General features: G+C 38.3%; 2 protein-coding genes across 7 annotated transcripts in view; one reads left to right on the top strand and one right to left on the bottom strand.

Annotated features, from left to right (window-relative positions):
• KCND2 (potassium voltage-gated channel subfamily D member 2) overlaps positions 1–12,945 on the top strand; it is a 268,352-nt gene extending 255,407 nt beyond the window's left edge. For all 3 annotated transcript variants that reach the window (XM_088165700.1, XM_088165699.1, XM_014892359.2), the window contains 4 exons: positions 2,892–2,990; positions 4,514–4,609; positions 7,730–7,977; positions 9,759–12,945. In XM_088165700.1, coding sequence (XP_088021826.1) covers positions 2,892–2,990; positions 4,514–4,609; positions 7,730–7,977; positions 9,759–9,936 — 621 coding nt within the window. In that variant the 3' untranslated portion in view covers positions 9,937–12,945. The remainder of the gene's footprint in view (positions 1–2,891; positions 2,991–4,513; positions 4,610–7,729; positions 7,978–9,758) is intronic.
• Positions 12,946–17,206: 4,261 nt separating this feature from the next.
• The window catches only part of TSPAN12 (tetraspanin 12), a 39,326-nt gene continuing 35,935 nt past the window's right edge, over positions 17,207–20,597 (bottom strand). For all 4 annotated transcript variants that reach the window (XM_014892360.2, XM_088165701.1, XM_088165703.1 and 1 more), the window contains one exon: positions 17,207–18,743. In XM_014892360.2, coding sequence (XP_014747846.1) covers positions 18,438–18,743 — 306 coding nt within the window. In that variant the 3' untranslated portion in view covers positions 17,207–18,437. The remainder of the gene's footprint in view (positions 18,744–20,597) is intronic.

A 20,597-nucleotide genomic window follows, 5' to 3' on the forward strand; every position in this document is an offset into this window, starting at 1 on the left:
ATAACATTTGTGACTGAAATCATTTATTTATGGGACTCCAAGCTGCATCCTCTAAAGGCATTTTCAAAGCATCTCGAGCTCCTAAGACTAAACTTTTATATATTTATGAACATAACCACGTGTACTTGTCCCAGCCCATGACTATTCTGTGGTACAGGAAAAACTCCTGCCCCCACCCTTCAACCCAGCATCTTGGGGTTGCATCACAGGAGCACCACTTTGAAAACAACCTATTTTCTGCCTGCCCAAGGGGTTTTATAATTGCTAGCCTGGAGGACTGAGCTCTAACTGTGCTAGTAGCCTTGGATGTGCCACCTAAGAGCCCAAGTGAGCCAGGACAGTGGGAGCTGTGACAGTTCCCCACACTGGTTGCTCCTGTGGACCCCAGGCCAGATCATTGGGGATCTTTTCTCCTTACTACTAAAATAAGCTGCATTAACTGCATTGCCGAAAACCTGTGTTCACCAAGAATGTCGACGAACAAATGTGTTACCCTAAAATCGGTAATATTTCACAAAATCAGTCAATAGCCTCTCATGTGAGCTTTTTTTTTTTCAAGGATGCACACAGGCAGAACATTATTTTCTTTCAGAACAATTAAATGATAATGAATGCATGACATAACGTAAGCCAGATTTCATCCATGTTACTGTTAGCTGTCATAAATTTCTTGGCTTGCTGTTGAGAAGATCTGTGAGTTTGAGGTTGTGAGTGCAAAGAAACGTGGTATTGAGCCATTTCTCTAAGTCAGTTAATTATTAATCATGCCAGAAAGATCTGGTGGCTGCAATGACCAGGCTGCGTCCCTCCATGAGCTCATACTGACATTTAATGTCACAGAAATTTGGGGAAGGGGGAAAATACTCTCTATTTTTTGAAAATGTCCACTGAGTAAATATCAGATATGAAAATCCCTACTAATATATCAAAGTTGTATTTACAAGTCCTTCACTGTATCTCCTTCTGTGCTTCAGCAGCCATTTAATTCCAGATGCTGCTAGGCATTTGGCTTTCAGAATCAGAAATCTAACCATGAAGATAAACCCAGATTCTGTCTTATACATGTAACCAGCCACAAAAAATACAGAACCAGGATGCCATCCTAGTAATCCCATAAAAGCTTCTGTTTTCCACATTAATGGTTGAAAGAATCCATTCTTCATGCTTTCCCCTAATTTTGTGTTCTACGTGTTGTATAAAATTCAGTGGATGCAAAATGTCTGTCACTCATGAGTCTCCTACTCTGGATCAAAGTCACCTTCACAAGCAATGAGGCTCACCTGAAAAATAACAAATTTCTCTCAGTAATTGATACCTGCAGTCTCTGAAAAACCGGGTTGTGAACAGTCTATGACCAAATATGAAAAGTATTAAGTCTAGTTATACAGACAGACATGAAGAGGTAGGTGGAGGCTGGTGAGGAGTGGTGTCTCTCAGGGCTTTGTCTTGGGAACAGTGTCCTTCAATATGTTCATCAATGACACCAGCAGTGAGATCAGGTGACCCTCAGCAAGTTTGCAGATTACACAAAGGTGAGCAATGCAGTTGACACAGCAGAAGGAAGAGCTGCCAGAGAGACATGGACAAACTTGAGAAGTAGGCCCATGAGAACTTGATGAAAATCAAAAAATTAAACTGCAAGGAGCTTGCACCTGGATCAAGACAATTCCATGTATAAGTATAGGCTGGCAAAGGAGGTAATTAAGAATAGCCCTGTGGAGAAGAGCCTGGGAGTCCTCGTGGATGAAAAGCTGAACATGAGCACTGTGCACTCACAGCCCAGAAAGTCAATCACATTCTGGGCTGCATCAAAAGCAGCATGGCCAGGAGGGCAGGGGAGGTGGCTCTCCTACTTTACTCTGCCCTCGTGAGACCCCGCCTGGAGTGCTGCATCCAGCTCTGGAGTCCTCAACACAAGAAAGACATGGACCTGTTAGAACAGGTCCAGAGGAGGGCCACAGAGATAATCCAAGGGCTGGAGCATCTCTGCTGTGAAGACAGGCTGAGAGAGCTGGGGTTGTTCAGCCTGGAGATGTTTCCAGGGAGACTTTAGAACAGCCTTCCAGCACCTATAAGAGACATAAAAAGGAGGGGGAGAGACTTCTTATACAGGCAGATAGTGACATGACAAGGTGCAATGGTTTTAAATTGAAAGAGGGCAGGTTTATATTAGATGTTGGAAAGAGATTCTTTATTAAGGGGAACAGGATGCCAGAGAAGTTGTGGATGCCCCACCCCTGCAAGTGTACAAGGCCAGGATGGATGGGGCCCTGAGCCACCTGATGTAGTTCATGGCATCTCTGCCCATGGTGGGGGTTTGGAACTAGATGACCTTTAAGGCCCCTTCCAACCCAAACCATTCTGTGATTCTAAAATGACCTGGCAAATATTCAGGAACTTAGCTGGGAGACAGCATAAAAGCACTATCACATTTTGGTACTCAAAAAACCCAGAAGACTCTGAGAAGCCCACTCATAGATGTCGCAATATTACATTTTTTTTTCTGAACTGTTTATTTCCCTTTAAAGAGATTTTCACTGCAATAGCAACTGAAATGGATGTCCATGTCTCTGCCCCACAAGACGTAGGGAGTGGCAGTTGAAGCAATGCAAAAAGAAAAAAACGGCACTTCCATACTGATCTGTCTAATCCCTTCTCCAAAGTCATTGTTCTTAGTAGCTGATACACGCAAACAAATAAAAACTTCTATCATATGCATTTTAAATGGGAAGATACTTGTGATTTGCTCCACCTGGAGGATGATGCAATGCAATCTGTCAGTCACTGTGAGATTGGTATTCCTAAGCAGCTGATTCCAATTAGCAGTTTTAGATAAAAAGGATAATGGCTATGAGTACAAATGACTGTCTTTGTTTCGTCTATTTACACAGAAAGCCAGGCTCGCTCGAATCCGCGCAGCTAAGAGTGGGAGCGCTAATGCCTACATGCAGAGCAAACGAAATGGCTTGCTGAGTAACCAGCTGCAGCAGGTAATCTTTCTGTTCCCTCCACCTCTGGAGTAACCACTTAATGACAGCTCAGCAGTAGTTTATTCTACTTATCACCAGAGCAAGTCTCCTTGGTGCTTTGGGCCATGTTATCTTTAGAGGTAGATTAAGGAAGAATAAACTGGACAATTACTACTGTTAAAGGAAGCTTGTGAGAATTGATGGTGGGGTATTGAGAGGAAATGTCCAGATAGAAATGCTAGATTCAATGTAATCCACATTTTTGGAGTTAGATCCTGTAGAAGAACTCATTATGGAAAGTACAGAGCATTAGCCTCTTAGGGGGTGAGTTGGATTTATCTCACTTGGCTTTAAACAGGTAGAACATGGGAGACAACACCAGGTTTCATCATCAGTAAAGTAAAAGGTAGCTCTTGAATACTGTTTGCACAGAAGGGTGTTGCAGAATGAGGCGTTCCCTCAAAGCACCTACCTGAGTTTAAGGAGAATCTTGGTGATTACCTCAAATGCATTGTAATCTAATGTTATCTGAAGCAAATTCCCTGCTCACCCTTGCCGAGGAAGCCAGGACCAGCATCTGGGAGTGGGATCCAGAGGGACCCACGCTGCTGGGAGAGAGCCCCTTGGCTGCTCAAAGCTGTGCCCAGCTGAGACAGACTGCAGACAGAGTGGTTTTTAATCCCTGCCATTTTCCGGCATTTAGGCTATTCCCTGAGGAATACAGGAAGGCTTTTATTCCTCTATGCTCTTTCTGTTCAATACATATTGAACAGCTGGATACTTTAACCTATAGCCAGAAGAGGAGGAAGTGGCTGTCTGTCCATCTGTCCTGTCTAGCACAAAAGTCAGAGCCCTTGTTTCCTCTTCTGCTTGAAAGAACTTAAACATTTGAATTAAAAAGACACCAAATAGCTTAATTACCATGCAGATTTCAAATATCCCAAGGTTGAATTGTAGTCTTTTCTATTATCCCACTTCCTCCCCATTTAGTTTTTTGCTTTCTAGTGAATAATTATGAAAGCAATTAATAAACAATGGATGCTTTCTACTTAATTCTTCATTCAATGTCAGTAACACTTGCTAAACCCAGCAGATTCACTGACATGAATTTTTGTGTAAGTAGCAATACCACAAATTCTTTAGTGCTATGAAATGGTCCTGGGAGGACAACTATTTTTAGTTTTCCTCAAATGAGGCACATTTTCAGGAACAAACAAATATTTTACTGTAACTTAAATTGATTAAAGTTTTAAGCATGCGTTGATCCAATATTCAAAGCTTATGTGTTGATTGCACTTGTAAATTGTACTATTTTATCCATGCATAAAAGACCTAAGATGAAAACATTTAAAAGGAGGTGCAAGGGAAGGAAATGAAAATAGTTTGATTTAAAAAAAAAAAGCAAAATAATTTTTGTTATACGTTATAGACAAAGCATTGCAGTTATGCTACCATGTACAATCCAAATTAGTTCTGATCAAACATTTGGATAAGAACCCTCTTATTCAAAACTGAGAATAATACAGAGTTCTATGTATCAACAGTCCTCCAATGAAGAAGAACAGGCTTTTGTTGGTAAATCTGGCTCTTCCTTTGAAACACAGCACCACCACCTGCTTCACTGCCTCGAAAAAACTACGGTAAGAAAAGAGAACTGTGTTTTCCTGTGAATTTCAATACCAGCCTAGTTCTGAATGTTTTCAGTTATCTCTTCTAATTAATGAGGCTTTATATTAAAGAAATCAGCTTGGAAGAAAAGACATTTTATCTTATTTTAAGGCATTATACCCAACGCATATAAATTACACAGAGATACGGCTTCTGCTATATTTGATGGAGATCACTGTGAAAGTATTTGTTTTTTCTCAAAAAAAAGAACAAACAAAAAAAACCCCAGACATACCCCTCCCCAAACAAATAAACAAATTTAAAAAAAAGATTTAAAATTTTGCCCACAACCAACATAGCTAAATTTTGAGAAATTAAAACCTGATATATGTATGTGTGGAATTTGGTACTCAAAATTTGGGGTTGTTCAGTCTGGAGAAGAGATGTTTCCAGGGAGACTTTAGAACAGCCTTCCAGCACCTATAAGAGACTTATAAAAAGGAGGGAGAGAGACTTCTTTTGACAGCATTTCTTTGAAATAAAAGGACCCAGTTGTTCTGTCACTTAGCAATACATCACTCAAGTGCTTGTTATGCTTATGTCTCCTCCATTCTTACTTTAGAAGTAATAATTTTATAAAATGTGTTGTAGGACAGAACATCTCACTTCCTATTCAGAGCATACTGTGGTTTCTTTTGCTAAGATTCATGCTGGGTCCTTTTGAAATATTTTTGGGACATTTTGCACCAGAACCTGATAATAGCAATTTGCCTTTAAAATTTTTCCACAGTTGAATATTGCAAATATATTTGAAAATCTGAATAATAACCATAGGTCTTGTCAAACTGTCATAGAAATCATGAAAAAAATTTCTATTCATTTGGTGGGAGCTGAATTCACTTCCCAAAGTGTCACCTTTCCTCTAATCATTATGGTAGAATCTGTAAAACTTTTAAATTTTTAAAATTTTTTTTTCTTAAAAAAATGAAGTCTATAAAGCAAGTATTATTTTGTTTCTTGAATCTACTTTGCTTTTTCCTTCTGTTGGGTCCTGCTACTGGCCCTGAGTTTCTATGATATATTAGCACAAAAATATATGCAGCAGTTCCAAGTTGTATTGTGGAGATGATGCATTCCTAAAATTTTAGTTGGAACTTGACATTTTGGTCCCTCAGCATTTGGAATCTGGCAAGTTTCTGGTTCATTGTAGAACAGGAAGGGTGGTGTATCTTCTTAAGACTCTAACCATCCTTTGTAGTATAAGGATCATGATACTAAGGAAAGGCATATTTTCTCTTTTCTGTCACTGAAAAGTCAATAGGATAAGATCTCACCCACCCTCAGAAATGCAGAGTTTGCAATGTTGTGGAATTCTGTGAAGATTGCATTAATATGAAATTAATTGCACTAAAAATTATATTTTACAAATTACTTTTAGCTAATTTAAGAAAAGTTAATTAATAGGTATAATTAAATCAATTAACTTGTGCGATTATAATTTCAAATTGTTTCCACTCTATATTAAAAGTTCAGTCAACAAAACTCTTTAATCGTTGCTCCATAAAAGTTTTAGGAAGAACAAAATTAATTTTAATCAGAAAAATAACAGAGTTCTTGGCAAACATACTGCAAGCCCCTGAACATGATCTCACAAGAGCAATTAGGTTGGTTTTCTCTGTGAATTTTGTGCCTACTGTGTGATCATGTAAAAAATCTTGATTGTGACTGACATATCCTTATAAAAGTAATTTGTCAAGCAAGTTCTTTTTTTTTTCTTTATCACTTGAAATTTGCATTCTTCAACACCTCTTAATTCACACAAACTTAGGTCTGAGTGAAGAAGAACAGAAGACATGGAAGTAAAAATGTTTTGCCTAAAAAGGCATTTCCATTTGTTACAAACACTTGGCCAGAGTTGTTACTCTCTTTACTTTGTTTACATATTTTATATTGGCCCCATATGGCAAGTCTGAAAAACATCAGCACCTTTCCAATTGGAGCAAAATTTTTTAGGGGAAAAACAATTTACCCCATTTTAATATACAAAAATGCAACATACTGACAAATTTGACTTGAGACTGAATAGACTGTAAAACAATCCAGAAAATGCTCCATAAACAATTCCCCTAAAACATTCTCAGGATACATAGACTAATTCCAGCAGTAAATGGAAAGAGTTTTCTTGAAAAAGGAGGTTTTCTCAAAACACATGCAAGCATATCTCCATTTCTCTTAGTTTTAAATGAATATAAAAACTTGGAGCCACTCCTGTGCATCTCCTCCCCTCCCTTGCCACCATAAGCAACACCACGGTTTCACACCCTTGCACACGTAGAAAATGTGGAAATTGTGGCTGGGTGTGAAATACTCCCTAATCACTTGATGAATTAATGTAAGCTGGCTATTTGAGTGAATTTGGATTCATCTTTGTGACCACCCTATAAAACTACTGTCTTTTCCGGGATTAAGCAAAGACTGCGTGAATAAAGAGGACTTCATTTAACTAAAATGCTCAGTCCTCTAAACTGCTTTTGATACATCCATCTATAGTAATTAGGAACTTTTTGGATGCTTTTAAATAACTATCTCATCTCCCCTAATCAAAATTTCTATTTGTTTACATATTTTTCTTTTAGATAGATGCATACCTCAGAAAACATTGTTTTGGATCCTGACTTCTAACATATAATTCAACAGGAAGTCTTATAAACTTATCTGGAAAATATTTATGAATTTTATTATATTATAGCTCAATATAATAAATCTTATTTATTTTCAACTTGCATTTAGAGTGTTTATTTAGAGTGTTCTTATAAGCACAACTTGCATTTTTATTAATAAACATAAACCTCTATTTTGTGGCACTTCAAAGATTATACAGATATTTATAATGCAAACTACATTACAACCACATGCTATTTTGCAAAACAATTTGGATTAACATTTTCTTGTTAATTTTGTTCCAGTGTTTACATTTGTATTGGTATTCAGCCCAGACTAATATGGGCTAAACACTATAATCAAGAATAAGCTAACTTTCCCAGTTTATTCAGTTGTGTCAATTTAAGCCGTTAAACAATCATGATTAATACGTTCACTTCAATTATCTTTCTGTGTGTGCTTTGTCCCTTTGTTGGATTCCTCTGGGCTAGAACCACGAGTTTGTGGATGAGCAAGTCTACGAAGAGAGCTGCATGGAGGTTTCTACAGTGAACAGACCCCCGAGCCACAGCCCCTCTCTGTCGTCCCAGCAAGGCGTGACCAGCACGTGCTGCTCGCGAAGACACAAAAAGACGTACCGCATCCCGAACACCGCCATCAGCGGCAGCCGCCCCGCCAGCGTGCAGGAGCTCAGCACCATCCAGATCAGATCTGTGGAGAGGACGCCTCTGTCCAACAGGTACTTCGTGTCTATCAGCACCCCAAGAGCTGAGGCCTCTGGCTTTGCTAGGGAAGAGACACAAAGGTATTGTGGCCTCCATAGGCAGGCGGTGATGCTGAAGATGAGATTCCAATGCTCATCTAAAATGGGTACTGCTACTGAAATATTCTGTGTTTCCTTTGCTTCAAGCTTAATGGAAAATAATATAATAGTCTCTCTCTCTATCCATTTCTGCCCTCTCAAACTACCTTGCCCTGTTTGCAGCAAATAGCATCCAGGGACCCCAAATAAAATAAAGCACCAAATTTCTGCCATGGACAAGTGCACACAAAGTGCACTTGCTCATCTTGTATATCTGAATTGGACATTCTTCCATGCGAAATTTTTCTATCTGTCCCTTCTTAGTTCAGAGGCACAGGAAATGAGACTTCCTTGCATTTCTGCAGAGCAGAGAAATAAAACTGATTCCCGGAGTTCTAAGTGTAATAGTCATAAGGAAGACTCTTCTAAATGAAAAAATATGAAATGAATAAGAAAAATTTATTTCCCAGTTTGAGGAGTCATTATAAAAGTGTGGAAAGTGCAGTTTAAGAATCTGTAATTTACTGAATGTCCCTGCACTCTCAAAAGTAAAGTATTTGGCTTTCACATATACCCAAATATCACTTCTGAAAACACAGCAAAGGTCTCAGGAGATGGAGAAGTGTTTTCTATTGATCTCACACATGCCACCCTTTAATAAAGAATTATTTTCAGTACAAGTTGCTATAGAGATTGTCATGTTGAGCTACATTTTGAGTAGCTTCCTTTGTATAGTTACTACATTTGTATTTCACTTCCATGAACAATCCAACTGCTTGGAACTCTTGGAACTATTGAAGTTTTTCAACTGTTATGCAGTGAAACCTCCTGGCCAGCACAAAGCTCCAGTCTGTCTTAGTTTCTTAGGAAATACTCTGCCTACATCCATTCTTTTTCTGCTAGAGGACTTGTCTGCACCCTACTTCCACACACTATGTATATAAAGACAAAAAGCACCAGCTTTGTGCTAGAAAAAAAACCACAAGCACAAAATGCCAGTTTCACCTTGAAATAGTCTGAGTTTTCCAAGTCTTTTACAATGGGGAGGTACTGCAGCAACTGTGTGAACATATTAACACAAACTTAATTAGCTCATATAATAGAGTGCCTTACTATTGAGGAAACAGAATATACACAGAGTCACAGAACCACTAGGGTTGAAAAGACCTCCAAGTTCATTGAAGCCATTTATTAACCTGGCACCACCATGTTCACCACTAAATGACATTTCCAAGAGCCACATCTACATTCCTTTTGAACATTTCCAAGAGTAGGGATTAAACCACTTCCCTTGGCAGCCTGTTCCAATGTCTGACAGCATTTCAGTGAAGAAACTATTCCTAATATCCAAATGTTTTTAAATCAGCATGGCATCGAGGAATTTGCAGGAGACTTGGACTGGCCCTTACTTTCCACTTTCCTGCATAGCAAGCAACTTGGCTATACTAACTTTGCAATGCTTCTCCTGTTCAGAAACACAGGTGATTGGCTGAGAAGTGCTGAAATGGTGGGAAGGAAGGGAGAAAGGGACATGGACATGAGCATAGCCAGGGATCACCTGCTGCTGGGGTACAGAGCAGTGGGGTGGTGCTCCTCTGCACTTAGAGCTCTCCAGTGGGGCAGGATGGAGATGGCTGGCTGAGGGAATGGAATCAGGCATGAGAGGTTTGTGGTAACGTGGACTTTCATTCTTCATGGATTTTTGTTTCTTCTTCCAGCCGTTCCAGCTTAAATGCCAAAGTGGAAGAGTGTGTTAAACTAAACTGTGAGCAGCCTTATGTCACTACAGCAATAATCAGCATCCCAACACCTCCAGTCACCACACCTGAAGGAGATGATAGGCCAGACTCTCCCGAGTATTCGGGAGGGAACATTGTCAGAGTATCTGCATTATAAAACAAGGAATTATTTATAAATTAGCATAAAGACCACTTGCAAGCTGAGCAGTGAAAAACAAGTCGTGAGGAATGAGAGCTGACAAAGACAACGCCCCTTGATGAGTGTGCCAGTGGCCACAGAGCAAGAGGTTCAGGAGAAACAAACTTTGTGGGTTCTGGTGTCGTAGGGTGTGAACCAAAAGGAATTTCTCACCCCCTGTGTGAACTGACGTGCAGTGGAATCTTCTGTGACCATCCTGACTTACTATATGAGCACAATGAAATGTCCCCACTGATGCTTCTTCTTATCATGAAAGCTCTTTTTAGAAAAAAAAAACATAAACGAAAAAATAGAAACCTATGTTCCTGCTGAATGCAAAACAACAAGAAACATTTTGATAACATGTCTTTTTTTTCCCTGTTAATAAACCACAAACTTGTTGAAGAACTGTCAAAAAATGAACGAAAAAATGCTCATATGAAATATGTTTGTACTGACTGAAAGAACTACAACCATAATGCATGCTGAAATTATTTGAAACTGTGATCTCAGTTTACTTTTGTTGTTTTTCAGATTAGGCATGATAAAATAATACTGTAGAAAGGGGCATTTCCGTGCACTTACAACAAGCTGATTGTTAATGTTCCATGGTAGTTGTACAAATAACTTCCCTTTGAAAAATGCAGTATTTCTTACTCAAACACTCATTAGTCAACTACAGGTGTTCAGTTAGTTCAATATTTACTATTGTTTTATTTTGCTTCCTAGGTACTGTTACAACTGCAATAAGTCATTGTACACCTGTTGTATCAGGAATCAGGATTTTTTTTATGGTATTTTACACCACTTCATCTACACTATAAACTTCTAATGGCAAACATTTAAATAATCTTACAGCCAAACTGTGCACCACAAATTGCTATTCAGTCATTGCTCCTTTTGTTCACTGTTCTCTATTTCTCTGACACTTCGTTGTCCACTCCAACATAACTGTATCATTTGGGATTTCAAGGATACTGACAAATCAACAGTCCATTCTTCCAAAGACAACTTGTCTCGTTTGTATTTTCAGAACAAATTTCTTGTCACAGTTTACTGCTACAGGAACAATGCTATTTGAATTAAAATTAACACAAAGGTGTTTTGGGGATCAGCTAACACTTGTCTCCAAATGTTCCTTTCTTACATTCTGCAGCATGCAGAGTATTAGCTACACTGGAAGACATTGAAAGACATTCAGTGAAAATGATGGCTAAATTCTTTTTGTAATAATCTTTAAACTTGCATCTTAAAACTTGAGAATTTATATTGTGTGAAAAATATTCAATTACCTAAGAACAATGATAGAATAATGGATTGAGTTCCAAAGCTATAAAAATGTAATTGATTTGAATTGGAATTTGCCTACATGGGCAGACCTAAAAGCTAATATGAAGGCTTTACAAGTTAAGGCTTCTTGGCTTCATTTATAAAAGACATTGATATTATCAGAAAACTTTCCGATAAAAAAGTGGAATTTTTCTTCATGAGAGTACATTAGATGTATCATAATGCTTCTTATATTCATGACATACCATACATCATATACATCAAATATACACAGAATATGTGCATATCAATACATACATGTATACATCAAAAACACTGGATCAGAAATAATTGCATGTCTGCAAAATAAAATATGCATATAAATCAAAATGCTCAGTGCATTAGATGCCATTACAATAAATGATTAACACAGTTATTTAATAGTTTGAGTAGTGTATGTTTCAGTATAGTATTTGCTAGCATTCTACTGACCTGAAAATTTACATTCAAAAATCCACTAAAAACTGAAACTTGCTGATGATACACTTTTTCTTGCACACAAATACTGGTCTTTCTCTCTACCTGTCAACACTGAAGAGTAGATAATAGACTATCATGCTACAGTATATACACCAAAATACAGCATCATATATTAGAATTAAACTGCAAGTAAAAAGAGTAGATAATGCCATTCATTACTTTTATCTTATCATTTACTTATTCTGAAGTTAATGCATTCTCAGTTAATTTGCAATTAACTTCCCAATTTTTTTTTCAAATCAGAAAGATTTACACATTTTAAACTGAACTTCTCCATTTCTTTCAAACATCAGAGAGCAGAAGCACAGGCTGTGCTCTGAGCCAGAGGAAGGGCTCTCCTTATGCTCAGCCCTGCCCAAGTCCATTATCCAGCACTGCTCTCTCTCTTCCACTCTGCAGCAGATCTGCTGAAGCTGGTAGGTTACATAAACTTTAATGGATTTAAAGGAGAAGCAGAATACATGAGAGTTTTTACTTGCATCCTACTTCTATGCATGGTTACTCATACTTAGTCCCCACCTTTTTCCAAATGATTATTGATAAAAAAACTGCCTTGATGTCAGCAAACTGCAGCAACTTCTTTGTCACACAGTACTTCATGACTAGTTATATCAGCTAAATAATGCAAAGGGGCAGTTACTAAACCTACTTTGGTACAGACTACACACAACCCAGGAAACCTACTGACTCCATCAGGTTATGTATCTTTTAAAAGCTCTTTATTCTCATAGGCAGTAGAAAGAACACATTACAGCAATACACTTGCGTAACAGTTATACCCCTGAAGCAACTTGTATTTTCATTTTTAAAATGCAGCTTAAGAGATAATTTAGTAAGATTTTTCAGAATTCCAGTTCCTGTCTCCTACTTCCATATGTCACACGCAAAACCATTAACTTCTTCTGAATTTGGGAAATACACTTTTTTTGTGTGTTTTAGGTGATTTAAATACTGTTTTGGTAGTGAATGACTGTTGATGACTGTAAAATGCATCTGTACTGTACATGAAATGTAATTATTTCTGTGTATCATACAAAGAAACCAAGGTTGTTGTTTTGACAGTTTTGTTTGACGGTCATATATCGTATTTCAGGAGGCAGCATAATACACATGTTATGCTGAATAAATAGACATTTGAGGAATATTTAAATAAAACATCTGCATGCTTGAATGGGTCAACCTGGTTTTGCAATGACTTATTAATGAAACTTTTTTTCCCCTCTAATTTGGAAGGATCATTTAATCTGAAGTCAGCAAATGTCCTAGACAGACAGTAATTACAGGCAAGATGTGAGTGCATCTAGATCATATTAGAGCCATCAAGACCAAGATGCCACAGCTCACTACACAGAGCCGCCCTTTTCCTGAGGGACCAGCCATCACCTTTTACTTCCCAGACCACAGCAAAGAGAAAATTGGATCATTATTTCCGTCAGTATGAACTCCACCTCTTTATCTGTACTTTAAAAAATGTCCCTTACGTACATCCAAAAAACAAACTGCTCTGCTGAACTTCTCAACCTAGAGAGTCTCCTCCTACCTGGTATCCAATTCCCTTGATAAAATATTACTGCACAGAGAGGATCAAACTCTTTTTGTAAAGTAACACCTGTCTGTGAACTATCCCAGACCATTTTTGAGAATAACTATCCTCTCATAAAATAGCTACAGAAGACAAACTGAAAACGTACACTTCACATTTTGAAGTCGTAGATATACTCTTGGTGGAAGGAGAAGGCTTTCACAGCAGAGAACATGATGCAGCCTCAGCTGCTGCAGAGAGAAGGGGGGCCTTCAGAGAGGAAGCTGATCTGGAGGAAGACAAATTACTGAAGCCACAATATCATTAAATTTGGGGGAGGGAGGGTGCTTAGGAGGTCATAAGCTCTCTTTGCTGCTTCTGAGGCCAACCAGGGCTTTATTTTACAACTGACTATGGGAATATTTTAGGACAATCACCTGTTCCAGAGGAGCCATCAGCTGATGAGATATATAAGCATGTGACTGAAAGAAAAGGAGTGTCAGGAGTGAACACTATATAGATTGGCAATGTCTAGAAGATACATGGAATTATCCAGACAGCTTAGTTTCTTACCTGCCTATATCATCTAGTTGTGTACTTTTTTCGTGTCTATGCACAAGGAAGTATTGAAGTGGGGGAGTGCTGAATAAAAAGGAAGATGATGTATAAAAATTCTCAAAACGTTTAGGACATCACATTTTTTTTAACAGAAAGTAATCAATTATACACAAGTTGGAAAGTTTTAAATACAATCTCACTTCAATAATAGCATTTTTCATTAATTAAATTAAATGCTTGTAGTGGGCTGACAATACTGGCAGGATGCCAGATGTTCACCAAAGCCACTTTATCAGTTCCCTACTCAGCTGGGCAGGGAAGAGAAAATGTAACAAAATAATATATCTTAGGTTGGGATAAAGGCAGGGAGAGATCACTCACTGACTGCTGTCATAGGAAAACAGACTTCACTTGGTACAATTAATTTATTACCGATCAAATCCAAATAGGATAATAAAAAATAAAACACCTTTCCCCCATTCTTCCCTTCTTCACAAGCTCAACTTTATTCCTGAAATCTCTACCTCCTCCTCAGAGGTGCAGGGAGACAGGAAATGGGATCTGTGGTCAATTCATCATGTTTTTTTCTGATGCTCCTTCCTTTTGTCAGGAAGGGCTCCTCACACTCTTTACCTGCTCCAGTAGGGGGTCCCTTCCATGGGAGATGATTCTCCACAAACTTCTCCAAGCAAAGTCCTTCCCAAAGACTACAGTTCTTCATGAACTGCTCCAGCGTGGGTCCCCCACAGGCTCACACACACCTACCAGCAGACCTGCTCCAGCATGGGCTCCTCTCTCCACAGGTCCTGCCAAGACCCTGCTCCAGTGGGGGCTATGCACAGGGACACAGTTTCCTTCAGGTATCCACCTGCTCTGGTGTGGATCTTTGCTCCACCATGGACCTCCACGGGCTGCAGGGACACAGCCTGGGCCATGGGCTGTACCACAGGCTGCAGGGCAATCTCCGCATTGGTGCCTGGAGCATCTCCTGCCCTCCCTTCTTCACTGACCTTGGTGTCTGCAGAGCAGTTCCTCCCACTCTTCTCCCCGGCTGCTCTTGTTGTTGCCGTAACTTTTTCTGCTTCTTAAACAGCTGTCCCAGAGGTGTTACCACTGCCACCGAAGGGCTCGGCCTTGGCCAGCAGTGGGTCCATGCCAGGGTTAGTTGGCTCTGGCTCTGTCACAGGGGAAGCTGCTCAGCTTCTCACAGAAATCACCCTGTAGCCTCCCCACTACCATGCCATGTGAACCCCTAGTATTTCAATGTTGTAAGATTTTAATAATCTGTGTTTTTCTGCATAGTTTACAGAATCACAGAATATTCCGAGTTGGAAGGAACACAAAAGGATCAAGTCCAACTCATAAGTGAATGGCCCATATGGGGATTGAGCTTGCAACCTTAGCATTATTAGCACCAGGCTCTGAGACCAAATACAATGCTTTTGCAATAAAAAACTTTGAAAGTTATTTTTAAATCCCTTCTTGTACTATATTTAACTATATAGTTGCTGTGACCAACAGCCTCTCTTTTTGCTATTAATTCTTTATATTCTCTTATATTCATATATGCTTTTACAAAATGAAAAGCTATAAAGTATAGCTCTTTCCTTTCAAAAAATCTTGTCATATGACCTGTTGGCAGATGAATCAGTACCTTATCCAAGGGTCAGAAACAGTGATTTTTGCCTCCTAAAAGCATGCTCAGCCCCACAGCAACAGGCACAGTCCCATGGACTCAGTATAGTCACTGGGCTGAACACAAAGCTTGGTGCTGGCAGGAAGTGACTCCTTTTTCTGATGCAGTTGCACTCGAGTGCTCTGTGAAAAATGTTAGGAGCATCTCCATAGTTGTTTGCTGCAACAAGAAAGATTTAGTTCACTATACTTCATGCTGCAGATAAAAAAACCACACCGTCCTTCTCCAAGTACTCCTGTAAAACTGAGGAAAAAAGAAAGTAAGAGGAAGTAGTTTTCACTGCCTCAAGTATCTCTAAATGTTCCTGTCTTGCCAAGCAGCCTCTCTCCTACAAAGATTCTAAAGCTCTGCAGGAAATGAACAGGCTCGTTGCAGCCTAGTCAATTAATTTTCAGGCTCTTTGAAGAAGCCTTAGAAAAACAGGCACCTCATAGTCAAAGAAAAAATTCTTAGAAGTGTTAAAATTTAAAGATGAGACCCATTTCTGCATATGTGGTTAAATACTCAAAATAGATTCTTTCCCAGAATGTAGACTGGCTCAGGATTTAGATAGCCAAGCCCAAGCAGTTTTCCTGACTGCAAATGTTCATTGTAGAGGTGCATAAACACTGCTTTGGGAGGTTGGTTCTGTGTCAGAGCCCTCTCTAAAGCAATCCCTCTGCTGTTAAAGAAACCTGACTACACCTGAAGACAGTGCTTCCTCAGCACCCAGACAGCCTAAAACCAAATGACTTGGGCTCTAAGTATCTCTAAATCCTAACACATCCCCCTAGCTCGGCTTGCTATATTTGTTCCTTGATGAGCTCTAACCAGGACACAAGAAGATACACAGGGAACCCCCACAATAGTCTGAACAGTCCTTGTATGGAAAGACAAGGAATATTCGAAGCATGGCTAAGGGAGCTTTCACTGACACGCTTTGGGTAAAACTTTAAGGGCTGAGGTTTCCTGGAAAAAGGAACTTTATATTTCTTTTTACATTAAGTGAAATTCCCTAAATTCAGCAGTAATTCAGGGAAAAATATAGATGTGTACATGTAATCCATAATCAAGATTCCATAATCTGTGGTTTGTAAGATTTATTTTTTGTTTTTTTAAACAGGGGCAAATGATGACTCAATGCACTGTGTAGCATCAGAAGCACTCCAAAGCCTGGAGTTGCTCTACATCCAGACTTTGCCAGACACTTGCTCGTTGTCTACACAGCTGTACTCAGCTGTACCTGTGCAGTAACACTGGGCCAAGGCTTCCCAAGCAGAACATAACAAAATATTCCTGACAAAGATACTTCAAGCAAAATTTTGGGATGATCTCTCCTTTTATCTTTTTACCTCCCCAAATAAGTATTAGAACCTATAGAAATACAAAAGCAGAAAGGTAATCTTGCTTTCAATAGTACCCTTGAAATAATTATACCTAGAGGCAGACTGCTGAAAAGCAAAGAGCCCACACAACTGAAGAGCTTAATTTCACAAGAAGTTTTCTCAGAAGCAATTAAAAAAAAAAAAAGAAAGAAATTTAAACTAACATTGCAGCTACTTCACAACAGAGTAGTGGAATAGGTAAAGGCAAGTCAAATCAATTCATACTAGCAGGACGACCCTCCCAGTGTCCATCCAAAGCATTCCCACTCTAGGACTAAAAATAAAAAAGCCGTTACAGAATTTAAGAGAAAAGTAATTTTATTGTCTACCAAATCACACCTTGCTTTTTTTTTTTCTTTTACAAATTCCAAATGAAAGAATTTTAAAATGCAATATTATGTAAAAAGCCCATTTGCCACAAACTACTATACTCAGTGGAACAAATATATATTTCAAGACCGTGGCCAATTGTAAAAATAATCCTATGACATAGACATTGCTCATAAAAATACAGTAAAATGCACTTTCCCCACCTCAATAAATACATTTTAATCTATTAAAATGGCATTTTAAGCCACCAGAGAGCTCTTAATGAAGCAGTCACCAAAGTAAAATTTTTCCTCATGTACTTTTACAATTATTGCAATAGCATCCAGAATTGTAAGCGTTTTTCTTGCAGTCGTTTGTTTCTAGCTTCAGGGGAACCATGGACAGGAGAAAAGATTTATCTATAAAAATGTGCTACTCCCATACTGATTCCCATTTCTGGAAGAATGTTTGAGGTTTTCTTCCTTTTTACTAAGAAACAGTCCACAGAACAAACTGTTTTAAAGAAGAATTCTCCAGAAAACTAAAGTCTATTGTCCATAGCTATAGTTTTGTTTTCAATCCCTGTTTAATATATTTAAAACTTAAATCGATATGTTAGATAAAAATAGAAGTTTTAGAACATCTTTAAGAACAAAAGCTTCAAGGTTTTGTTAGAAAAAAGAACATCTCACCCTTTTTATAAATCTTGCAAATTTTTAAATCGAAGTATTAACTTGAACTGTAGCTCTGCTTTCCATGCACACATGAAAACACACAATTATACATACACAGATCCCTGATTAAGACATTTTCCAAATGGCTTATTAAAAGTCAATTTCAGCTGAAGTCACATTTTGTTTGCTCAAAGCACAGTTGTTCCTTCAGAAGATGAATATTTCTCTTCCCTTCCCATGATGCTTCCTCACAGGTTCAGTCTATTGAGTCAGTGTTTTACACTTCACACAGTTTGTGACAACGAGTATTACTGTGCCCAACTGAATGAATGCCTTTTAAAAAACAAACACAACATTTTTCACAGCTGAGGACATGGCTAAGAGGCTGACAACAGGCTCATCTTTCTTTGCTGGTCTCCTTCACTTCCATTTATTAGCTGTTTTCTGACATGTAAGAAGACTGGTATATTTGGCATATTTGATGGAACAGAACAAAAATAACAACAACTAAAAAAAATCCTCTGTGACTTTGCAGATTTATTGCATCATTATAGCTCTTCCATTTCAAAGTGTGTATTAAAGCTGTTTGCCATGGATGTATGTTCAAAGATCCTGGTCAGGCTTGGTTTCAGTAGCTCCATGGAATGACATGACAGTTCCTGCGAGGTATCACTCTTCAGTGCCATGATCTGATCTGCTCTGGGATCCCTTCTGTCATAGTACAGAGCCCACAGCAAAGTAACAGTGAGGATCATAGCCAGGATCTGCATTACTCCAATAGAGATTCCTAGAAATCTCAGCACCTGCAATTGCTTCGTCCCCCTCAAAAAAGTGTACATTTTTTTACCACATCCCTGTAAAACAAAGATAGATTAAAAAACAGTCAGTAATATTTGGGTTGCAGTTCCCAAGGCTTAGCTCATCCTACCCACTGCTGTCTTTTCTGGCTCCTAAGCATCTCTCTCTCACTTCCTTCAAACAATACCTCGAAAATTATTTTGTGTACTTCTTAAATGCTTCCATAATGCCAACTTTAAGTTTTCTCATACACAGAAACTTTTCTGCAAGATATCTGTGCTACTTTTCAATTCAGAAATCACTCAAAGTTGATCTTAATTCCTTTCAACTCTCAGTAATTGTTAAAGAAACTCAACTGGTTTTGTGAAGGTTTAAAAAGCCATTAAAGTCCTCTTAATAATCTTGTTTCTCTCTAAATTGAAGATCTTCAAAGTTGTAAATAATTTTAAACTGTTTTAGACTTTTTCTACAGATAATACCGTATTGTGAAGCTAAAACAGTACTGTAGGAAAGATCTATGGATTTGTGTAACCTCATCAGAAAACATCTCATGAAAACTAGATTAAAACGTTGTAAGTTGATGCTCATAGAAATGGAATTTAGCTCTTTCCAAACCTTCAATGCAAGCTCTACAGTTTGCTTACATGGCCAACTAACTATCACATAAGGCTTTAGAAAAGCTGCCAAGCCCTTGTAAGGCTGCATGGACCCACAAAGAGGCAGCAGCTTTGGGAACTACTGGCTAACAGTGCAAGCACAAGTTACAATGCTTGTTGATCAGTACAGGTGATATGTGCCCTAGAGACATAAAACCTCTGCTACTCTTCATGATGCTTATTCTCTACTCTGAGCTTTGCAGGGTTTCACAGGACAATTACGAAAGCAACACTGGGAGTAACAAACTGGATAGCCACTCTTCCAAGAAGCAAACATCGGGAACTCATGAAAATGGGCACTTGAGAGTCTTAGTTTTTGCATTCATATCCTCACTTCATATTTCTTATAGCTTTCCTAAGAAAATAAAGCAATTGATCAAAGTGATGGAACCTGAAGACAGGACATGATAAATAACACTTTTCAATCACAGTTAAATTCCTCTAAGCAAATTCCCCCAAAGCCAATTTCAAATGCAACAGTCCCAAATGTATTTAATGAAAGGTCCAATTTTTGCCACACACACAAAATTCACACTGTAGTCAACAGATTTTCATTTAGGATCTAAATAAAATTAATATACTCTATGATAATTTTACCAGAATAAATTATAGGATCTCAATGTCTTTGCTTGTTTCACTGTTTCATTTTCTAAACAGCAGCAGACACAGAAAAAGGATCAAGGATGCATTCTTTGAAATTTCCAAAGAAAAAATACAACACTGTAGCAAAAGCAATATAATTGGACTTGCCTGGGGTACAAAAACTGTTCACATTGGCAAATCCTTTTCTTCAACTGGAAAGCAATTGTAGTTATACTACTTCTCAAATTTGTTTTTAATTACAGAGAAACTGGCTGCATTTTAATACTTTTGATAACTTAAAGAGATGAAGGTACATGCTGATCACAATTTAAATATGCTCCACAACAGCAATATTCAAACTCAGTTCATTTGTTGCCTAGAGAAAACACCCACTAACAGAGAGCAGTAACATTAATGCCTACAACTACAGTACACAGACATATAACTGAGACAAATTACACTCAAACTAGGTAGATTGTTTTCCTCCATTTAATGATGCTCTTAGACCTCTGCTCTAATAGAAGTTCAAAATCAGTTTCAAAACTGGGAAAACACAGCCAGCCCTATCAACTTCACATTCATGCATTTTATTTCTGCTTATGTGACACTTTCATAGTTCGTAGCCTGCAATTAAACAGTACATAAATACACTTCCCTCTGCAAAAGTTTGTC

The sequence above is a fragment of the Sturnus vulgaris genome, chromosome 5, assembly GCF_052056855.1.
Source record: "Sturnus vulgaris isolate bStuVul1 chromosome 5, bStuVul1.hap1, whole genome shotgun sequence".
NCBI lineage: Eukaryota > Metazoa > Chordata > Aves > Passeriformes > Sturnidae > Sturnus > Sturnus vulgaris.